The 16,205-nt window shown below is 39.2% G+C and overlaps 1 protein-coding gene across 5 annotated transcripts in view; it reads left to right on the forward strand.

Annotated features, from left to right (window-relative positions):
- The window catches only part of LOC119652274 (trissin receptor), a 463,147-nt gene that overhangs the window by 406,583 nt on the left and 40,359 nt on the right, over positions 1 to 16,205 (forward strand). For 3 of the 5 annotated variants that reach the window (XM_038056265.1, XM_038056267.1, XM_038056263.1), the window contains exon 8: positions 9,973 to 9,990. The exons of the other annotated variants lie outside the window; for them this stretch is intronic. In XM_038056265.1, coding sequence (XP_037912193.1) covers positions 9,973 to 9,990 — 18 coding nt within the window. The remainder of the gene's footprint in view (positions 1 to 9,972; positions 9,991 to 16,205) is intronic. 5 annotated transcript variants of the gene reach the window in all.

A 16,205-nucleotide genomic window follows, 5' to 3' on the forward strand; every position in this document is an offset into this window, starting at 1 on the left:
TAAGGGTTGGATGGGACATTCGGGAAATAACTCACAATAAGCCGCAATGAAGATGGGTATAAAAGCAAGTCACAGGGGGATTCAACCTTCAGAGTGTAAATTGAATGTCAAATAAGGACATTTTGCTTCATACCTCTCAAGCAAGTCATAACTAGCAGTGGCAGTAGGGGGTGTTTATGAGCATCAGACTTATTTTGTTTATTTATTTGTATATACATTGCATTTTACCATGAAGGTGATAACTTTTGTCCAAGTTTGCATTTACCCTCAACACCATAATCATAGGAAGCTCATGGACGCTTGGAAAAAAACTACCTCTTCATATATCTCAAAGTAGCCCTCCAGCAACTTTGCTGAAATTTAATTTAGGTTTACTGTGATATATTGCCATTTCGATACAAGCGTACCAACCCCGGCTGAGATATTTTGATTATTCTATAGTGTCCTTCGAGCAATTTAATTAATTCCACTCTTGATAAAATATCTAGCGAGTCGTGAATCGTAGATAATTGATGATGACAACAGGAACAGTATGATCTCCATTCAGCCGTTGCCAGAATGAACCTTGGCAATTGGCTAAATGGATTCTACCGCATTATGTTGATAGGTGTAGTAAACCCCTTCATCAAACTGGCAATTCTCAAGCGATTTGCATGGTAAATACTTTTGTACTTACACGTTAAATTCTGGCTAGCATTGCTTAACGTACAACTACTACCATAACTCTTATTATATAACATATAGCCCGTGATGTGCTCCGCGAATCCCCGTAGGATACAATGCAAATTGTGTTTTGTTGCTGACGATTCCTGTTTTCAGAAGAACGTTGTGATGATAACAACTAGAATACTTTTGGTAGCACTACCAACAACCGAAAGTTGGGAAGTTTACATCATGGAAATATCAGAGAGTACTAACAGGTGTGAAGTTTAGTTGCTATGTTGTATGTGCCGCTAGTCTTATTAATAAATTGTTGGTGGTGTATGGAGCAATTTATGTTTGAGGGAAGACTTATTTCAAAGGCTTAGTATAACACTATCTTGATGACATGGTGCTCCCTGCTTGAACAACAACACCACCTCGAATTTTCTGACAATTAGGTGAGAGCGAGCACTAATAAAACCCATAGCAAAGTCCTCCGTTTCACGATGTTAATGCGTGAGGCACAATTCTATTCAGGTCCACCCAACTACTGGCCTATAATGACGATATTGACATTCTGGAAAGAACAATCCGAAACCTAAAATCTACCTTCTTGCAGATCGAGTAGACGACACGAGATCTTAGGCTACACATTAATGAAATGGTGGTGAATTACTATATATGGTGAATCTTTAATTAGAAGCAGTTTTGACATTAGACTACACTTCTGTTCACAAACATAAAGGTGAGCCAAATTAAACCGCAGCATGCTTCCTATCTACTGGCAGCAAGGCCAGGTGAATGGCAAGAGAAAAAACGTGATAGTTGCCTCCGGATACTTGCCCTATGATTCTTCGTGTCCTCCGCCGACGCAAGAACTAAGCGATCTGGTAGTGTATACAGAATCAAGTAACCTTGAACTCTGTTGGGGCAGTAGTAATCCTAAAGGAGAGAAGCTGTTTAGTTTCATCACTTCAACTGGTCTGATGGCCGTGAACACAGGGGGCGTCCCTACGTTCGTGGAATTCGTGGAGAAGAAGTGTGTGAAGAAGTAATTCACCTAACAATCTACACTTAAAAAATGTTAAGACGTGATTAGAGACTGAGGCGTGCTAGACGAAGTCTAATTGACAGGTCACCGTTGCTTAGAATTTAATCTGATTATTGTAGACGAATGTGCTGTAATACAAAAACAGAATCCTAGCAAAACGAATGGAATACAGTACAGTTCAATAGGCGGTTAAGGACAAGGAAATCACACACTTTTGGAGTACTTTGAAGAGGCTTATCCTATTTCCCGAGGCCAAAGCGGTGAAAAGGTGCCCTGCTGGAATCGAAAATTGCAGAGACCCAGGAAATCAGCCAACTTCGGAATCGTGCTTCTAAAAGAAATAAGAATGAACCCTGTTTAAACTTCCGGAACTTATACCATGAACATAAGAGGCTAGTAAAATGTTCAAAGCGGAACTGGAGGAAGAGAGAGAGACTTCAAGGCTGTGCAGAGTCCTTAAAAGGGATTAGTTAGGCCAAGTTGGACTTTCCTAGAAAACCGGATGGAGTTTTGACAAACTCGGTTTGGGACACTGCAAGAACGGTGATTACCGTTTTCATTGCTGTACTGTCCAATGAACGCATCAACGTGCTTCAAATTACCATGGATGTTATCTATCCAGTAATGCTAGAGAGGGTATAGAGCACTTAGACCAACTTCTACGAAATATTGTATGAGGATGTCTTGCTATGAGCCACGAGCCTACCTCTTTGCAGGAGTTTAAAGGTATGTAAAAATTTACAATGAAAAGGAAACTGGATGGTATTTACCTTCGAGAGATGCGGATTACAACATTTCAGCTCTCCAAAGAAAAATATAATAAATATTTGGTAGTCATTCAAAAAAGGAAACTTTTTTGGAACAAATATGTAGAGGCAAAGATGAAACAAAATCTCACAGCTTATGCCCTGTCCAAGTGGACCTTTGCCTCGACATATGAACTTAAACCCCAAGTATTAATGTGGATAATACGTTACAATCATCTGGCCGATGTTCATTTATTAGTAGCTCAAAAACAGAAAAGGGTTCTGGAGCAGGAGTGTACTTCTCGAGTAAAAACGAAAAGCCGTCTTTTGGTTTGCGATACTATGCAACAGTATTTCAGGCTGAAATGTATGCGATTTAAGAGCAGAAACCTGGATGATTGACGAGCGGTTGAAGGGCAGGCACATCACAATTTGTAGCGATAGTCAAGCTGGTTTAAGGGCTATGAACAGTTCTTTGATCACTTCAAATCGTTCAGGAACGTAGAAACCGCTCTATTCTAGATTCAATACGGGTGAACTGAACATTGTAGTGTAAAGGCAAATGGAATCTCGGAAATTTTAACAAAAAAAGGGCTTATTTTTGTCTTTTCTGGACTGGAACCTGCAATTTGGGTATCATCACTATCATGGACTAATACCGCTATCAAAACTTGGAAACAAGTTTCCCATAATAGCAGGTAACAGAGTCTTAATGCTGCAAGACACACCAAACTCACCATTTTCGCCACTTAAATTTAGAGTTTATTTAATAATAATTATAATCGTTGGTGCAACAACCTATTCGGATCAAAGACTTGAAGGGTGTTAAAGCAGTTCATTCAAGACCGTAACGGTACTCTATAGGATTACCCCTTTAATAGGCAAAGTGGTCAGCATTGCGCTCGCCCAAGATTATTATCCTGATTTGATTCAGGTACACATTCACGGCAGAGTCGAGTGATATCCGAAGGCAAATCACGATAAAAATCCCACTGCCACTAGTGAGATATGAACTGGACTATCGGTGTTGATTAATCTTCTAAATAGGTCACTAGATGTCACTAGTAGTACTACAGAGTAAATACTGATGCCAAAAAGTCCGTTAAATACGCAAAATGGGGTTTGTCGTGAGCAGTTAATTAAAATTGATTTTATCTGTCGTTTATATTGTAATATATTATAACAAGTCGGGAAACCGGAAGCTTGACGCTTCAGGTATAAAAGGTTTTGTGTTTCCCTATGTGAGGAGCATAGCGTAGTTCTCCATTGACTTATAGCATTGACCCGAGATATTTAAATCGCTCAGTTCTGGGCAGGTTACTGCCATTGGCAGAACTCAGCGATTTAAATATCTGGAGGGGCAGATTACTGCCATTGAAAGAACTGAGCGATTTAAATATCTCGAGTCAATGCTACTAGCCAATGGAGAACTGCGTAATGAAATTGTTTCAAGCATTAACGCCACCTGGATGAAGTGGCATTCCCCAACTGGTGTTCTTTGTGATCGACGTATCAGCGCACGTCCCAAATCTAAAATTTACTGCAATGTCGTCCGCCTGCCGCTCTCTATAGTTTGAGTGTTGACTATAAAGGACAATGAACGGCGTCTTGCGGTAATGGGGACGAAGATGTTGCACTGGTGGCGTGACACGTTTTGATCACGTCTGAAATGAAAATATCCGCGATCGGTATGGGTTTGCACCGATCGTGGAAAAACTGCGAGAGGGGCGTTTCCGATGGTGTGGTCACGTAATTCACGCTAACGAGAACTCAACAACCAGTATTGGTCAGAACATTGAAGTCAATGGTAAACAGCCAAAAAGCCGGCCAAAACAATGGTCGCATGATACACTGGATGGGGATTTGAAGGTCTCGAGATTACATCCTGATCAAGCATTTGATAAAATAAAATGACGAAACCGATCACGACGAGCCGACCCCGCTTGTGAAGTGAAGGCTGAAGAAAAAGAAAAAGATGTGAGGAGCGATGAGCCTGACAGTTCCGTGTCACATAGTTAAAAAATCTATTGGCATCTATTTTTTAGAAAGTAATTTAAGTAAATCATTTGATGGAAACCACTCTATTGATAATAGTCAACCCCATATGCTTCACACTCGGAGTTTAATATTATTAGCAAATGCCAACAATTTAACCAACATCAAATATAAAAAAGGGCTAGGGAGAATTAGATTCTTCTTGAATGGAATTTTAATATTTCACTCGAATGTCAATTATTCTCGTTAATTATGACGTCAGCATCTTATTTGTATGGATTAGAATACTGTTAATTAGCCCGAAATTGATAATTTTGAACTGCTGTAACTTTCCCACTAATAGTTGGATTTTCATGAAACTTGGCATGTGTATGAACGAGACTATCTCCTATACCGGTGCACTTAGGATGAACTTAAGGGGAGTTTTTTAGTCAATTTCTAAAAGTTGATAATATACTATTAATAAATTTTTGAGCAGATACCGGAATGGGACATCTCTCGAAGATTAGATTTCACATAAGTGTTTTACACAAAATCTTAAGAAGTGCTGCAGATAAGTATTATAGATTCTTCATAGATGCGACTTTAATATTTCACGCGAATGTCAATTATTTCGGGTAATTATGACGTCAGCAACTGATTTGCATGGCTTTGGAAGCGTCAAATTCGCGCGAAATTGCTAAGTTTGAACTGCTATAACTTTGGCGTTAATTGTCAGATTTCCACAAAATTTAGCACGTATATACGAAATATTGTATTCTATGCTGGTACAAAATTCAGAAGTCCTAGGATGAATTTAAGGGGGGTTTTTCAGAAAATTTTTAAAAAGTGGTAATATACTATTAGCAAGTTTATTTGAGCAGATATCGGAATGGGACATATTTTGAGGCCTACATTTCATCTAGGTGCACCACTCTGATTTTTTTCGGATTTTTAGGTTGGGTAGTTTCCGAAAATGTCTCACTTCAAGTGCGTACATTTTGACTCCTTACTCGCGCACTTTGCAATTTATGCCAAAACTAAGGTCAGTTTCGGAAAGTACAGAGAGACCTTTCATTTGATACCCTACATAACTATATCCGGTGAAAAAAAATTTTTGAATCCCCCCGTTGCATGTATGGGGAGCACCCCTTTAAACTACACCTAAATTTATGCCACTCGCTCAATGGGGGATATGATAAAAACTTATTTGAGTGACGGTTTATCATGGAATTTCTAAAAACCAGAAGTCTTAACATGATTATTTATTCCCCGAGGGAGAGAATTCACGTTGTGCTTGGCATGAAAAAAAAACAAAATAAAAAGTATTAATTTCTCTTTTTAGAAAGAGTTTTAGAAAATGGCCCTTGACTTCTTAAATATAAGATAGTATTATCCCTTAACCTGTATGAGTGAGGATGGTACAGCCCGAAAAGCCTTCAAGGGCAATATCTATGATCGAAAAAGAAGACATGGCAAGCCCAGTCTGGGAGGGAGTGATGGCGTGGACCAAGATGCCAGAAAACTTTTAGGGATTTCAAATTGGTGGACTTCGGCGCAAAACTGGTGTGTATAGAATGGATACCCCTTGTCGCGCCGTTGATGATGACGATGATCATAAAACGAAGTCTTACTAAATTTATGCATTATCTGTCTGATGGGCTTAATTTATTTTCAAACGGCTGAGCTTATTGGCACAAAATGTGGTGAGAACGGTTGGCCTAGGAATATCTTTACATGTAAGTGACAATTTGTGTAAAGATTAAAGAGCTCTCTACACTTTTCAATAAAATAGAATCATGTGGTATATCACGTGGAAGGCCTCAATTAGTACCTTTCTAAACTGACTTGCTTCCCATATTAACTGGAGGATAAGCGAGTTAGGTATCAAATGTACAACATAAAGTGTAATAGGTCTCTGACGAAATTATAGTAGGTCATAGTTTTCGACTTCGTTTAAATGAACTTTTCCTTAAGATATCATATACAGAATATATTCTATTTTGCGTATACATATATACCGATATTTGTCACTATCACATTGAGGTAAACCGTGTTTTCAGAGTTTTGAGCGTGGTACTGTCTCTTTGGCATGGAAATATAGAACGTAAAATAGTCCCTGCTGGTCGAAATACTCACAGTAATACCAGAAAGTAGTACCAACGCAATTGTGTTTTCTATATATGAAGAATGCCAAGCGGTATATAAGTTATCGGTATCATTACCGATACGGAATGTAAAGTATAAACCAAAGTAATATCTGAGTAGACTCTAGGAACTCCTATAAGAGTTGAGCCCTTTTCCCACTAGATAACGTAGTATCATATTGGAAAACATCGACTTCTAGCAGATTGTGAAAAAAAGTTAGAAGACTTTTCGATGTATCATTAACAACCTGTTATCTTTCAAGCTTGGTGGCGTCGGCTTAAGTTTCATGATGGCGGAATTGTACAAAATTGAATTGGACAAAATGATATTGAAGCTTGAGGGATTTTCATTTCATCATTTTGTCCAATTCAATTTTGTACAATTCCGCCATCATGAAACTTAAGCCGACGCCACCAAGCTTGAAAGATAACAGGTTGTTAATGATAGCTTCGAACCTCGCACCATGGCTGACTATCAACTTGTGTTGATTCTTACACAGACCACAATTATTAATGGTGGAATCAGTGGTTAAACTGATTACCGCGGGTAAGGGTCGTGTGCCGACTTAGCAAGTATCTCTTAAGAGATGCTGTAAATGCCTCGATTTCGGACCCTTTGCAGCAGTATGTACTAGTGAGCATGATAGGTAGAAAAGGTGCAGGAACTGTGGTGAAGTGGACCATCTTATAATATTAAAAATTGCACTGGAGATCCACAATACAGGTTGTGCAAAGGGAAAGACTGGCTCCCGAAAATCATTCGAGAGTCGAATGTGGTCGTGTGGTAATTTGTAGACACCACAACTCCAAAATGATTGTGGGTGATTTCAATATGTGAACTGGGGAAGTTGAGTTACAAAAAACAGGAGCCAATCCCTGCTTGAAACTTTCGCAAAGCTGGACATCGTACTAGCCAACGTTGGATGCGCGTCCACTTTAAAAGGCAGGTAGCTAGGCTTTATCGTCGATTAGACTTACCACAGCACCTCTCTGCGAATGAGTAAACAAAACACCCTGGCTGGTTCACTGGAGCCTTTGATGAAGAGAGATTCCTGTCCGCTTTAAAAGAAGGTCACAATCTGAACAGAATAGCACTGCGAAAAGTGAATCAGCACTGCCAGCGAGTAACTAAGGTATGCGACACCTGAATGTCGTCACGGAGGAACCAGGAAATCCCGCTGTTTAGATCCTCGTCTCTGCGAGCACGGAGATTTTACCAAAAGACAAGAAGGAAGTCAGAATATCGACAGTCGGAGAAAGAATACTACGATCTTTGAAGTAACCTTAAGAAGGTCATACGGGAAAGTAAGTGAAAATGCTACAAGCAGCTGTGCCTTGAAACAAATAAGCCCTGGCTTTAACTATACGAGAAAAGAGCAACCAAGCAATGCGGGTACCTAAAATTAATTTTTAACCATGCGAGAGTAATGCTAATGCCTAATATAATAAAATAACAAAAATATATAATATTACGGAAAGCCTAGCATCTCACCATCGCAGATGAAGAGGACTGTGGGCGAAATGAGAAATCTTAAGGTCACTACAGGTGAATTGATGATATTGGGATTGGGGTCAGTTCCACGATCGGAATTACCTAGCATAAGATGAAAAAGCGTTACCAATGAAAAACATGGTATCTAGCTACAATGAGTTAGATTGACCTGTTATATGATCCGGCACTGGCACTGGCACTGGCATAAGGGGATAATCTTTCATAAATATTTATTTCGAATGTTGTTAATTCTGCTTCGTCACACATACACTTGTTTTCAAAATTTCAAATTAGAGAAAAAGACTTGAACATTTATAATGTTCGGGGGAAAAAACACAATGACATTTCCATCAAATTGGGCATTTTCAAGATGGAAAGGAAGGTCCGGCAGCATTTTATTATTTGACATGTAAGTTTAAGGAAATATTGTTCATAAATCAAGAAGCTTTTTGAAGGTTTTGACAATAAAGCCCACAAAGTGCCTTTCCAAAACAATTTTTTGTATGGATTTTGACAGAAGTCGGTGTCAGATCAAGGTCTAGAAAAAGTTGCCTCTACCCGGTGCGACATTGCCGACGTCATTACAGACCAAATGCAGTGAGTCCACTTCCAAATAGACAGTTGAAGGGAAAAGTGTTATTAAGATCGGTTCACTGAATGTTTTTCTGTCTGTCACACATATTTTTCTCAAAAACGGTTATACATATTGGTCTGAAATACGGTGGGAAACTTGCAACTGTATTATTTTTGACATTGGTTGTGAAAGTGGGGAGTGCGCTTGCTGGTAAGTTATCACTTATTTGACGTTAACCGTTATCAACCGATAAATGTGAAAGAAAATCACGAAACTGCCATTATATAGTACCTAGACTTCAAAATACATCTGTTCAAATAAATCTAATATCGGCGTATTTCTATATTTTTTGAAAATTGAAAAATCGGATGAATCATAAAATTCTATCATAATTCTGCTATACTATCTAATTTGGCGGATATCATATTTTTACTATTAAAATTATAATAGATCAAAGTTGCCGCTTTTCTGCAAATTTATTCATTCCGATGGTTTCAAAATACCCCGCAAAGAGAACATTTATCAATTTTAGGAAGCTCACTATATTTAACGAGGCCTTGCATCAAAAAAGATCAAAAGCTTTTGAAAAAAAGTATATTAAGGGATGAAATCAAAGTCAATTTAGTTGAAAATGATAATAATAATCGCTTGCCTGGCAATCCAATTGGAAGCTTGTTACAGAATTTTATTCAAGACCGTAATGGTACACTACAGTACACTCTAGGAGGCAATATGGTCATGTTATGGTTTGAGAAGTTAGCTTTTCGCTATATAATGAATCGATACAAGCATAAGAGTATATTGGAGAAAAATTAAGATGCTGTAGTAAAGAGTTAGGGTGGAACTTCCGAAGCGAAAAGTTTTAAAACAGAAAGTGATCAACAATGAATGTCTACAGGATGTTTTGCAAAAATTCTAGGTAGAAATCATTAAAAACTACAAATCGATGCTGAAACAATTGCATTACTAATTTTCAAATTTCAAAAAGGACTTGTGTCCTTAACTGTATTTATCAACGCCATCCTGAAATAGTTTTGCGGTTTGAATTCATATTAATTAAGTTAATTAAGTAGTTGAAAACCAATGACCGTACATAAATGTTGTTAGAGAACCACTACTAGATTTTGTTACAAAAAATTAAATTCTATAGCTCCATCTACGAATGCTATTGCTCTAGACAATTTTCTTTGGTGGATTATCCCATAATAATTGAAAATTTTTTTGTAGTAAATAGATTAGCCTAACGTTTCGCGTAGATACATAAACACTCATACATATAAATGTATAAAATTAATACAGACAAACCCGAAATATTAAAAGTTATCTTTTTTTGGCTTCACGAACAGATAAATGGAAATCCACAGGTGAAGTATTGTTTTGATAATGAGCACTTAGGCTTTGCTCCCAACTAGCGCAATTGAAAATAATGTTGCCTTTGCATGGTATTACACGCTTTAGAGCTTAAAGTCATCAATTATCTGTAATTTGTTAGGATAAAACACAAATAAAGTGTCCATATCTGGCTTCCATAGAACGGATGTCACCAGATAATGAAAAATTGTTTTGAATTTTGTGTAAAATCGGGTAAATATATTAAAAATACACATTCATGTTAGCATATGTATAGGATAATACCCATATACCCATATGTATCCTAGTGGAAATTTTTATAATCAAATAAGTGGAGAAAATTCAATGCAAAGAGGATTTTTCCCGATTTTGGCTTCTGGTTTTTGTTTACCAATTTATTTGTTTTTAATGGTTTTTGCACGGTTCATTGAGTTTGATAGATGCTAGATAATAATTTTTGGTTGATGTGGTTTCTATTTTGTGTTCCAACTAGAATGGTAGGGTTGTAAAATAAATCAGGACGTCTATACAAACTTTCTTCTTGACTGAGTTTTAAATTATACAACTATCCGGAGACTGGAAGTCGGGTGATGTAGGTATGTTTTTGCAGTTCTTATATATACATGACACTAACATATGGATGTATTATTCCCGAGATTTGGAAGTGGTGCTTCCCTATCTCCAACAGCAAGTTGATGCTCTACACCTACTTTTTCCTAGGTTACTACTACGAAAACAACATGTGAGAAGTGAGCATCACTTTACCCAAAAGCAAAAAGCAATGGTGAATTTTTTTTCAACAAATCGGGTCACGTATGTATTAAAGAAGTTCGTCACAGCCATTTTAGAGCATTACATGCAAAGGTAGTCAATTTCTGAACGTGGCGCCAGAGACAAATGGGAGAGGAAATACATAGAGCAGAATATTTGAGAAGTTCAAATTTCTAGCGACAGGTTTGAACAGATTGGAAAAAATATCCAACATTCGAAGTGCGTAAGCACATCAATTCTGGAGCCTAAAGCTTTTCAGCAAAAAAAATTGCGAGGAAACCTTCATTATGGTTTCTCCCTAATTCTTTATTTCACGATATATGCATCTGTAATCTGAGTTTGAGATAGTAGATTTTCTATGGCTCCATGAATATAATTTTCTCCGATACGGTGAATGTTCACGCTCTCATACTGTTGATAAAAATGACAATTTCCTGGAGTACCTAGTTCTGTGAATTTTTCAGATAATTGATTTTGAAGATCGGTTATCTGAACTACCTAAGCATCTTAATCTTTAATTTAACACACGTGTCTACTTGTATATTCAAAGGAACAAATAATCGACTTTTTATTTAGGCATTGTCTTGTACGGTAACGGGGTCGGGAGGGAACATATTGCAGAACTTCTCTTGAAAATGTCAAAAAAACGTTTAATCCATCGTATAAATGCTTTTTGATAGCTCTTGTACTTCTGCCAAATTTCATAACATCAAGTTCACCTCAGTTTGATTCAGAATTCCGAAGAAATTCCCCTTCGATTTGAAATTCCTTTCAAGTAGTGATCCAAAAGTCACCAGTTAAAAAAGGTTGGAGGTCTGTTTGTCGGTTTGGCTAAAAGAGGATGTTTTGGAGTAATATAAGATATTTTTTTAAAGTTTTGTTTAAATAGTCAGTTTGCTGCTGTCTCTCGTACGCACTTTCCTCAGAAACGGTTGGAACCATGAACCATGCGGTGAATAGCATTGTTCCACGTTGAACTTACGAGGGGTCCCCCATACACCTTAAAACGTGAACCGCAACACTGATGCGGTCCCAAAAATACAGCAAACTACTAAGTCGTCGTTATCTACGTGTTCTCGGCGGCTCAGGAATTCGTTAGACGGGACTGTGACTTGCGAAAAGGCGCTTCTTACTATGCCTAACAATGTAGCCCCAACATCGTCTCAGGAGTCTATACACCAGGCCTCTCAAACTGTGTTGATTTCGTCTGCAATGCCTTCCTACATCAGGGTTGCTTTCACTGGCTCTACACCCCTGATCCAGCGGCCCCTATGCGACGAGCTACGGTTCACAAAGCCTCCGACCCACTTTTTGACATCGTTCCTGTCGCCAATGAAGCTCTACTTCCCGCCGCTGCCATATACCCTGGCACTTCATCCACCCATGCCAGTGGCCCCAAGCTAAAAGTGGCATCCCCAACTAAACAGCTCTTTATCTCCAGGCTAGCGTTCACAACTTCTACGGACGATGTCATAGAGCTTTATATACTCTATGACATCGTCCGTTGGTTTACTATGGTTTACTATCTCCTCTGTTCTGTGTTAAACTGACAAAAGACAACAACACCGACCAGGTGATTGTATCTTTCAAGGTGACTTATCCACACGAAGTTAACGCCCTCGGCAACCCTTCTTTCTGGCCTGAAAGTGTATTCATCAAGCCGTACAAGCACCCCAATTTGCGGGTAAATTTCAGGGCAACCCGCCTGCCTTGCCGATCTATATAACTGGATCCATGTTTACTGTCCGTCTGTTTTATCAGAGCATTAGGGTATTAAGAACGAAGCCTTCAATTTATCCGCGCTGGCTCAGCAACACCATGCCACCTGTATCTCCAAAACCTGGCTGAACGATGCCATATTAAACTCCGAGCTCCCCGAAGGGTACTACACTTTCCGCTGTGACAGGGCCCGGAATGCATCTCGTAAGTCCACCGTTGGTGAGATCCTAATTGCAATAAAAGATACACTCCCCGCCGAACTCCTCCTCCTCCAGCTTTTCTTTTGATTGTGTTACTCTTCGTGTTTCCCCGCCCAACTTCCTCCCGTTCATTGTGTCTTGTGTATATGTCCCCTGTACTAGCCCTTCTCACCTGTATGACAAATTGTTTTGTAGTTTGTCTGAACTCCTTACTGCCACATTCCCTTCCCTACCTTTCTTCCTTTGCGGAGATTTTAACCTCCCCATGCTCCACTAGCCTTCCCTTCCTTACATTAAGGCTATACGCTCTACTGGGAAGTCAATGGTCAGAAAAGCGAGTAGAAGGTACTCATTGAAGCCGCCCTTGCCCGCGCTAACTTAAAACTCTTTTGGTCTCACGCTTGCAATTCTCGTAATCCAACTCAATCTCTTCCTTCTTCTATCAGCTTCGATGACTCCACTGCCAACACCCCACAAGAATGCTACGACCTTCTCTGCACCTACTTCTCTTCAGTATTTTCTCCGTCGAGCCCTCCACCCTCTACACCTATCATAACTGCAGACTTCTCCGAATCTCTGGCCATTCCTCTCCTTACGCCTTCCTTAGTTGAGTTCACCGTTGGTAATCTTGACCCCAATGTCGAACCTGGCTCCGATGCGCTTCCGAACCTCTTCCTCCTTAACTGTAGAAAACACATTTCTCTCCCCCTGAGTTTAATCTACAACAAAAGTCTAGATGAATGTTACTTTTCTCGTCTCTAGAAAGATGCCCTTATCATCCCTATCCTCATGAGCGGAGGCCCTTCTCTTGCTGTGAACTACCGCCCTATTTCTCTTCTCTCCTCTTGCTACAAAATCCTGAAAAGATACATCATCGACTGGTTGACCACGTACTTCGGTCACTTCATTGCCAAATAGCAACATGGTTTCGTGAAACATAGATCAACGGCTTCAAACCTTCTGGTTTCTACCTACTTTGTTGCTAAATGCTTGAATTCACGACAGGAGGACATGCTATTTATACCGATTTCTCCAAAGCCTTTGATACCGTTGACCATAACATTCTCTTTTCTAAACTTTCATTACTACCCTCCCTCAGTCATCTCCTGGCGTTCCTCCTATCTTTCATACCGTTCCTGTAAAGTTTCTTTTCATGGTTACTCATCTCGTTCCTTCTCTCCTTTCTCTGGTGTTCCCCAAGGCTCTATACTTGTCCCGCTACTCTTCCTGTTTTTTATCAATGACCTCGCCTCCATCCTCATCTGCTCGTATTTGCTTTACGCAGACGACCTTAAATTGTTTGCCTCTGCTTCGTCTCTGTTGGGACTGTGCTCTCTTACAGTCCAAACTTGATAATTTAGTCCGTTGGTGTTCGATCAACAAGCTAACACTGAATGCCAATAAAAGACACTGGATATGCTATTTTCTTAAACCCTCCCAAAAATCTTTTTCCTATTCTCTCAATGGAAAACCCCTTTTACTACTGACCTGCTTCAAAGACTTGGGTGTAATATTCGACCGCAAACTTCGTTTCAATTCCCTCTTCGTTGATATCATCAATAGAGCTTTCAAAATGTCTGGTTTTTTATCCTACGTCCCTCCTATGACTTTACCTCAATCCGGCCCTCCTTCACACTTTTCAATTCCCTTGTCAGAAACATCCTTGAATATTGCTGTATAGCCTCCCCCTCTCCGAATCCGTGACTGCCGCGCTGTTGAAGTTGTACAAAAGAACCTTCTACGAGTTGATTATCCGTCATGACTCCGCACCCTCAATCTCCCCTCCCTACAGCAACGCCGTATCTTCCTTGATATGTGTACTTTTTTCAAACTCTGCAATTGTCCGATGGACTGCTCCGCCAACTCGGATATTACTTTCCGTATCGCCTGGTCTCATAACACACGTAGTACGGACATGTTTGATGTACCCTACGCGGAGCTCGAGATTTACTTCTACTCTCCAATCCCGAGGCTATGCCGGTTCTACAACGCCCTACAGCTTGGGTTCTTTGACTCTACTTCCTTCTCTAGTTTTAAGCGTAAAATAAGCCATTCATTTGCTCCTCCCTCTGAGGACAATATGTAATAAGGAATTTGTTTTCCGTGTACTGTCCTCATTAAATAAATAAATAAACGAGGGATTATTAAATGAAAGGTCTCGATTAGTACTAAATGTTAGTTTTGACTGCAATCGGAATTCGGGAGTCCAAAATGGATCAACTACTTCAAAAACCCATTCTCAGAAATTACGCAATACCAAAATCTTAAAAAAAAAATTTGGTGATCCAAGTGTATGATTTTAAGGTCTCAAAATACTCTTCGTTGTATTATCTGCTCAAATAAAGTTATTAATAGTATATTATTATATTTTGAACATTTGCTACGAATAGTAATATAGGTATTTTATGAGGCATTATACTGGGAAGTTTGGTGGGAATCCATCTATAATTACATACACTATTTATCGTCAAATTACTATTGCCCAAAAGATAACATATCAGAACTAGACGAACTATGTATAAATAGAACTATCGTGTTCCCAAATACTCCTTGAAAGATCAACAAAGCCTTTCATACTTGGAGCACCGAGCCTCCGGTTTCCGACTTGTCTAAAAGTTTGGAGGGGATGGTAATATACTGCACAAGTTTACAAACCTAACGCTTGTAGACTGCAGCATGCCCACGCACACCGCTTCATTAAGGCAATGATGGATTTCATCAATGCCGAGGGTGGATGAAATGATGGCATTGGAGAGCAAATGTATCAGGTTAGTCGATGGGGAGGTATAGGCAGCATATGGGCTGATCATTTCTGCCAAATAAATGTCATAGCTCATAGGATTGGGAGGGGTGTGGAAAACCTTATAGACAAGCTGTTTCGCTAAGAAATGAAATTTCGACGCCATGTTCTACGTCCGTTTAATGTCCTAAAGTTATTCTTTGATATTAACTGCAGCTTCTGATATTATGTATGAAAACACGATGTGATTGGTTCATTTGTGTATGTGAAGTTTCGCAATTGGCCAGCTACTAATTAAACTTTATTCACGCCCGCGATAAATATGAGCTTGTCGATTACGAATGCTATATCAGGACAACAATTCGTTTTCAGGATCTGCATACGCTCCTCTAAAACACTTTTTCTCACATTTTAGCTGGGATTTCAGTGCCGCACAATACAGATTCTGCGGTTGAGTGGGATAAAGTGGACAAAACTTTTGTATGGTACCCTGGAAAACCTATCGGAAGCAAATGTAATTTCAACTTCGAGCATTGCTAATGGCATCTATACGCCTTCCTAACTTAGGAATTGTTTGCACACAGGATATAAATAATGAGGTTCTGGTTCAGAATGATACGCATCTCAATAGAGCAGTGCTATGGAGGAAAACCTCCGATGTACTTGTAGTTTATTAAAACAAATTAACGATAATTGAGCATAAACGATGCCGTCGATTTTAAGGTGTTGCGTACAAACTAAGGTTTAGTAAAATCGGTTTACTGTTTGTATAGCAGTGTGCTTGTTGGGTGTCACTTTG

The sequence above is a fragment of the Hermetia illucens genome, chromosome 3 (assembly GCF_905115235.1).
Source record: "Hermetia illucens chromosome 3, iHerIll2.2.curated.20191125, whole genome shotgun sequence".
Lineage (NCBI taxonomy): Eukaryota > Metazoa > Arthropoda > Insecta > Diptera > Stratiomyidae > Hermetia > Hermetia illucens.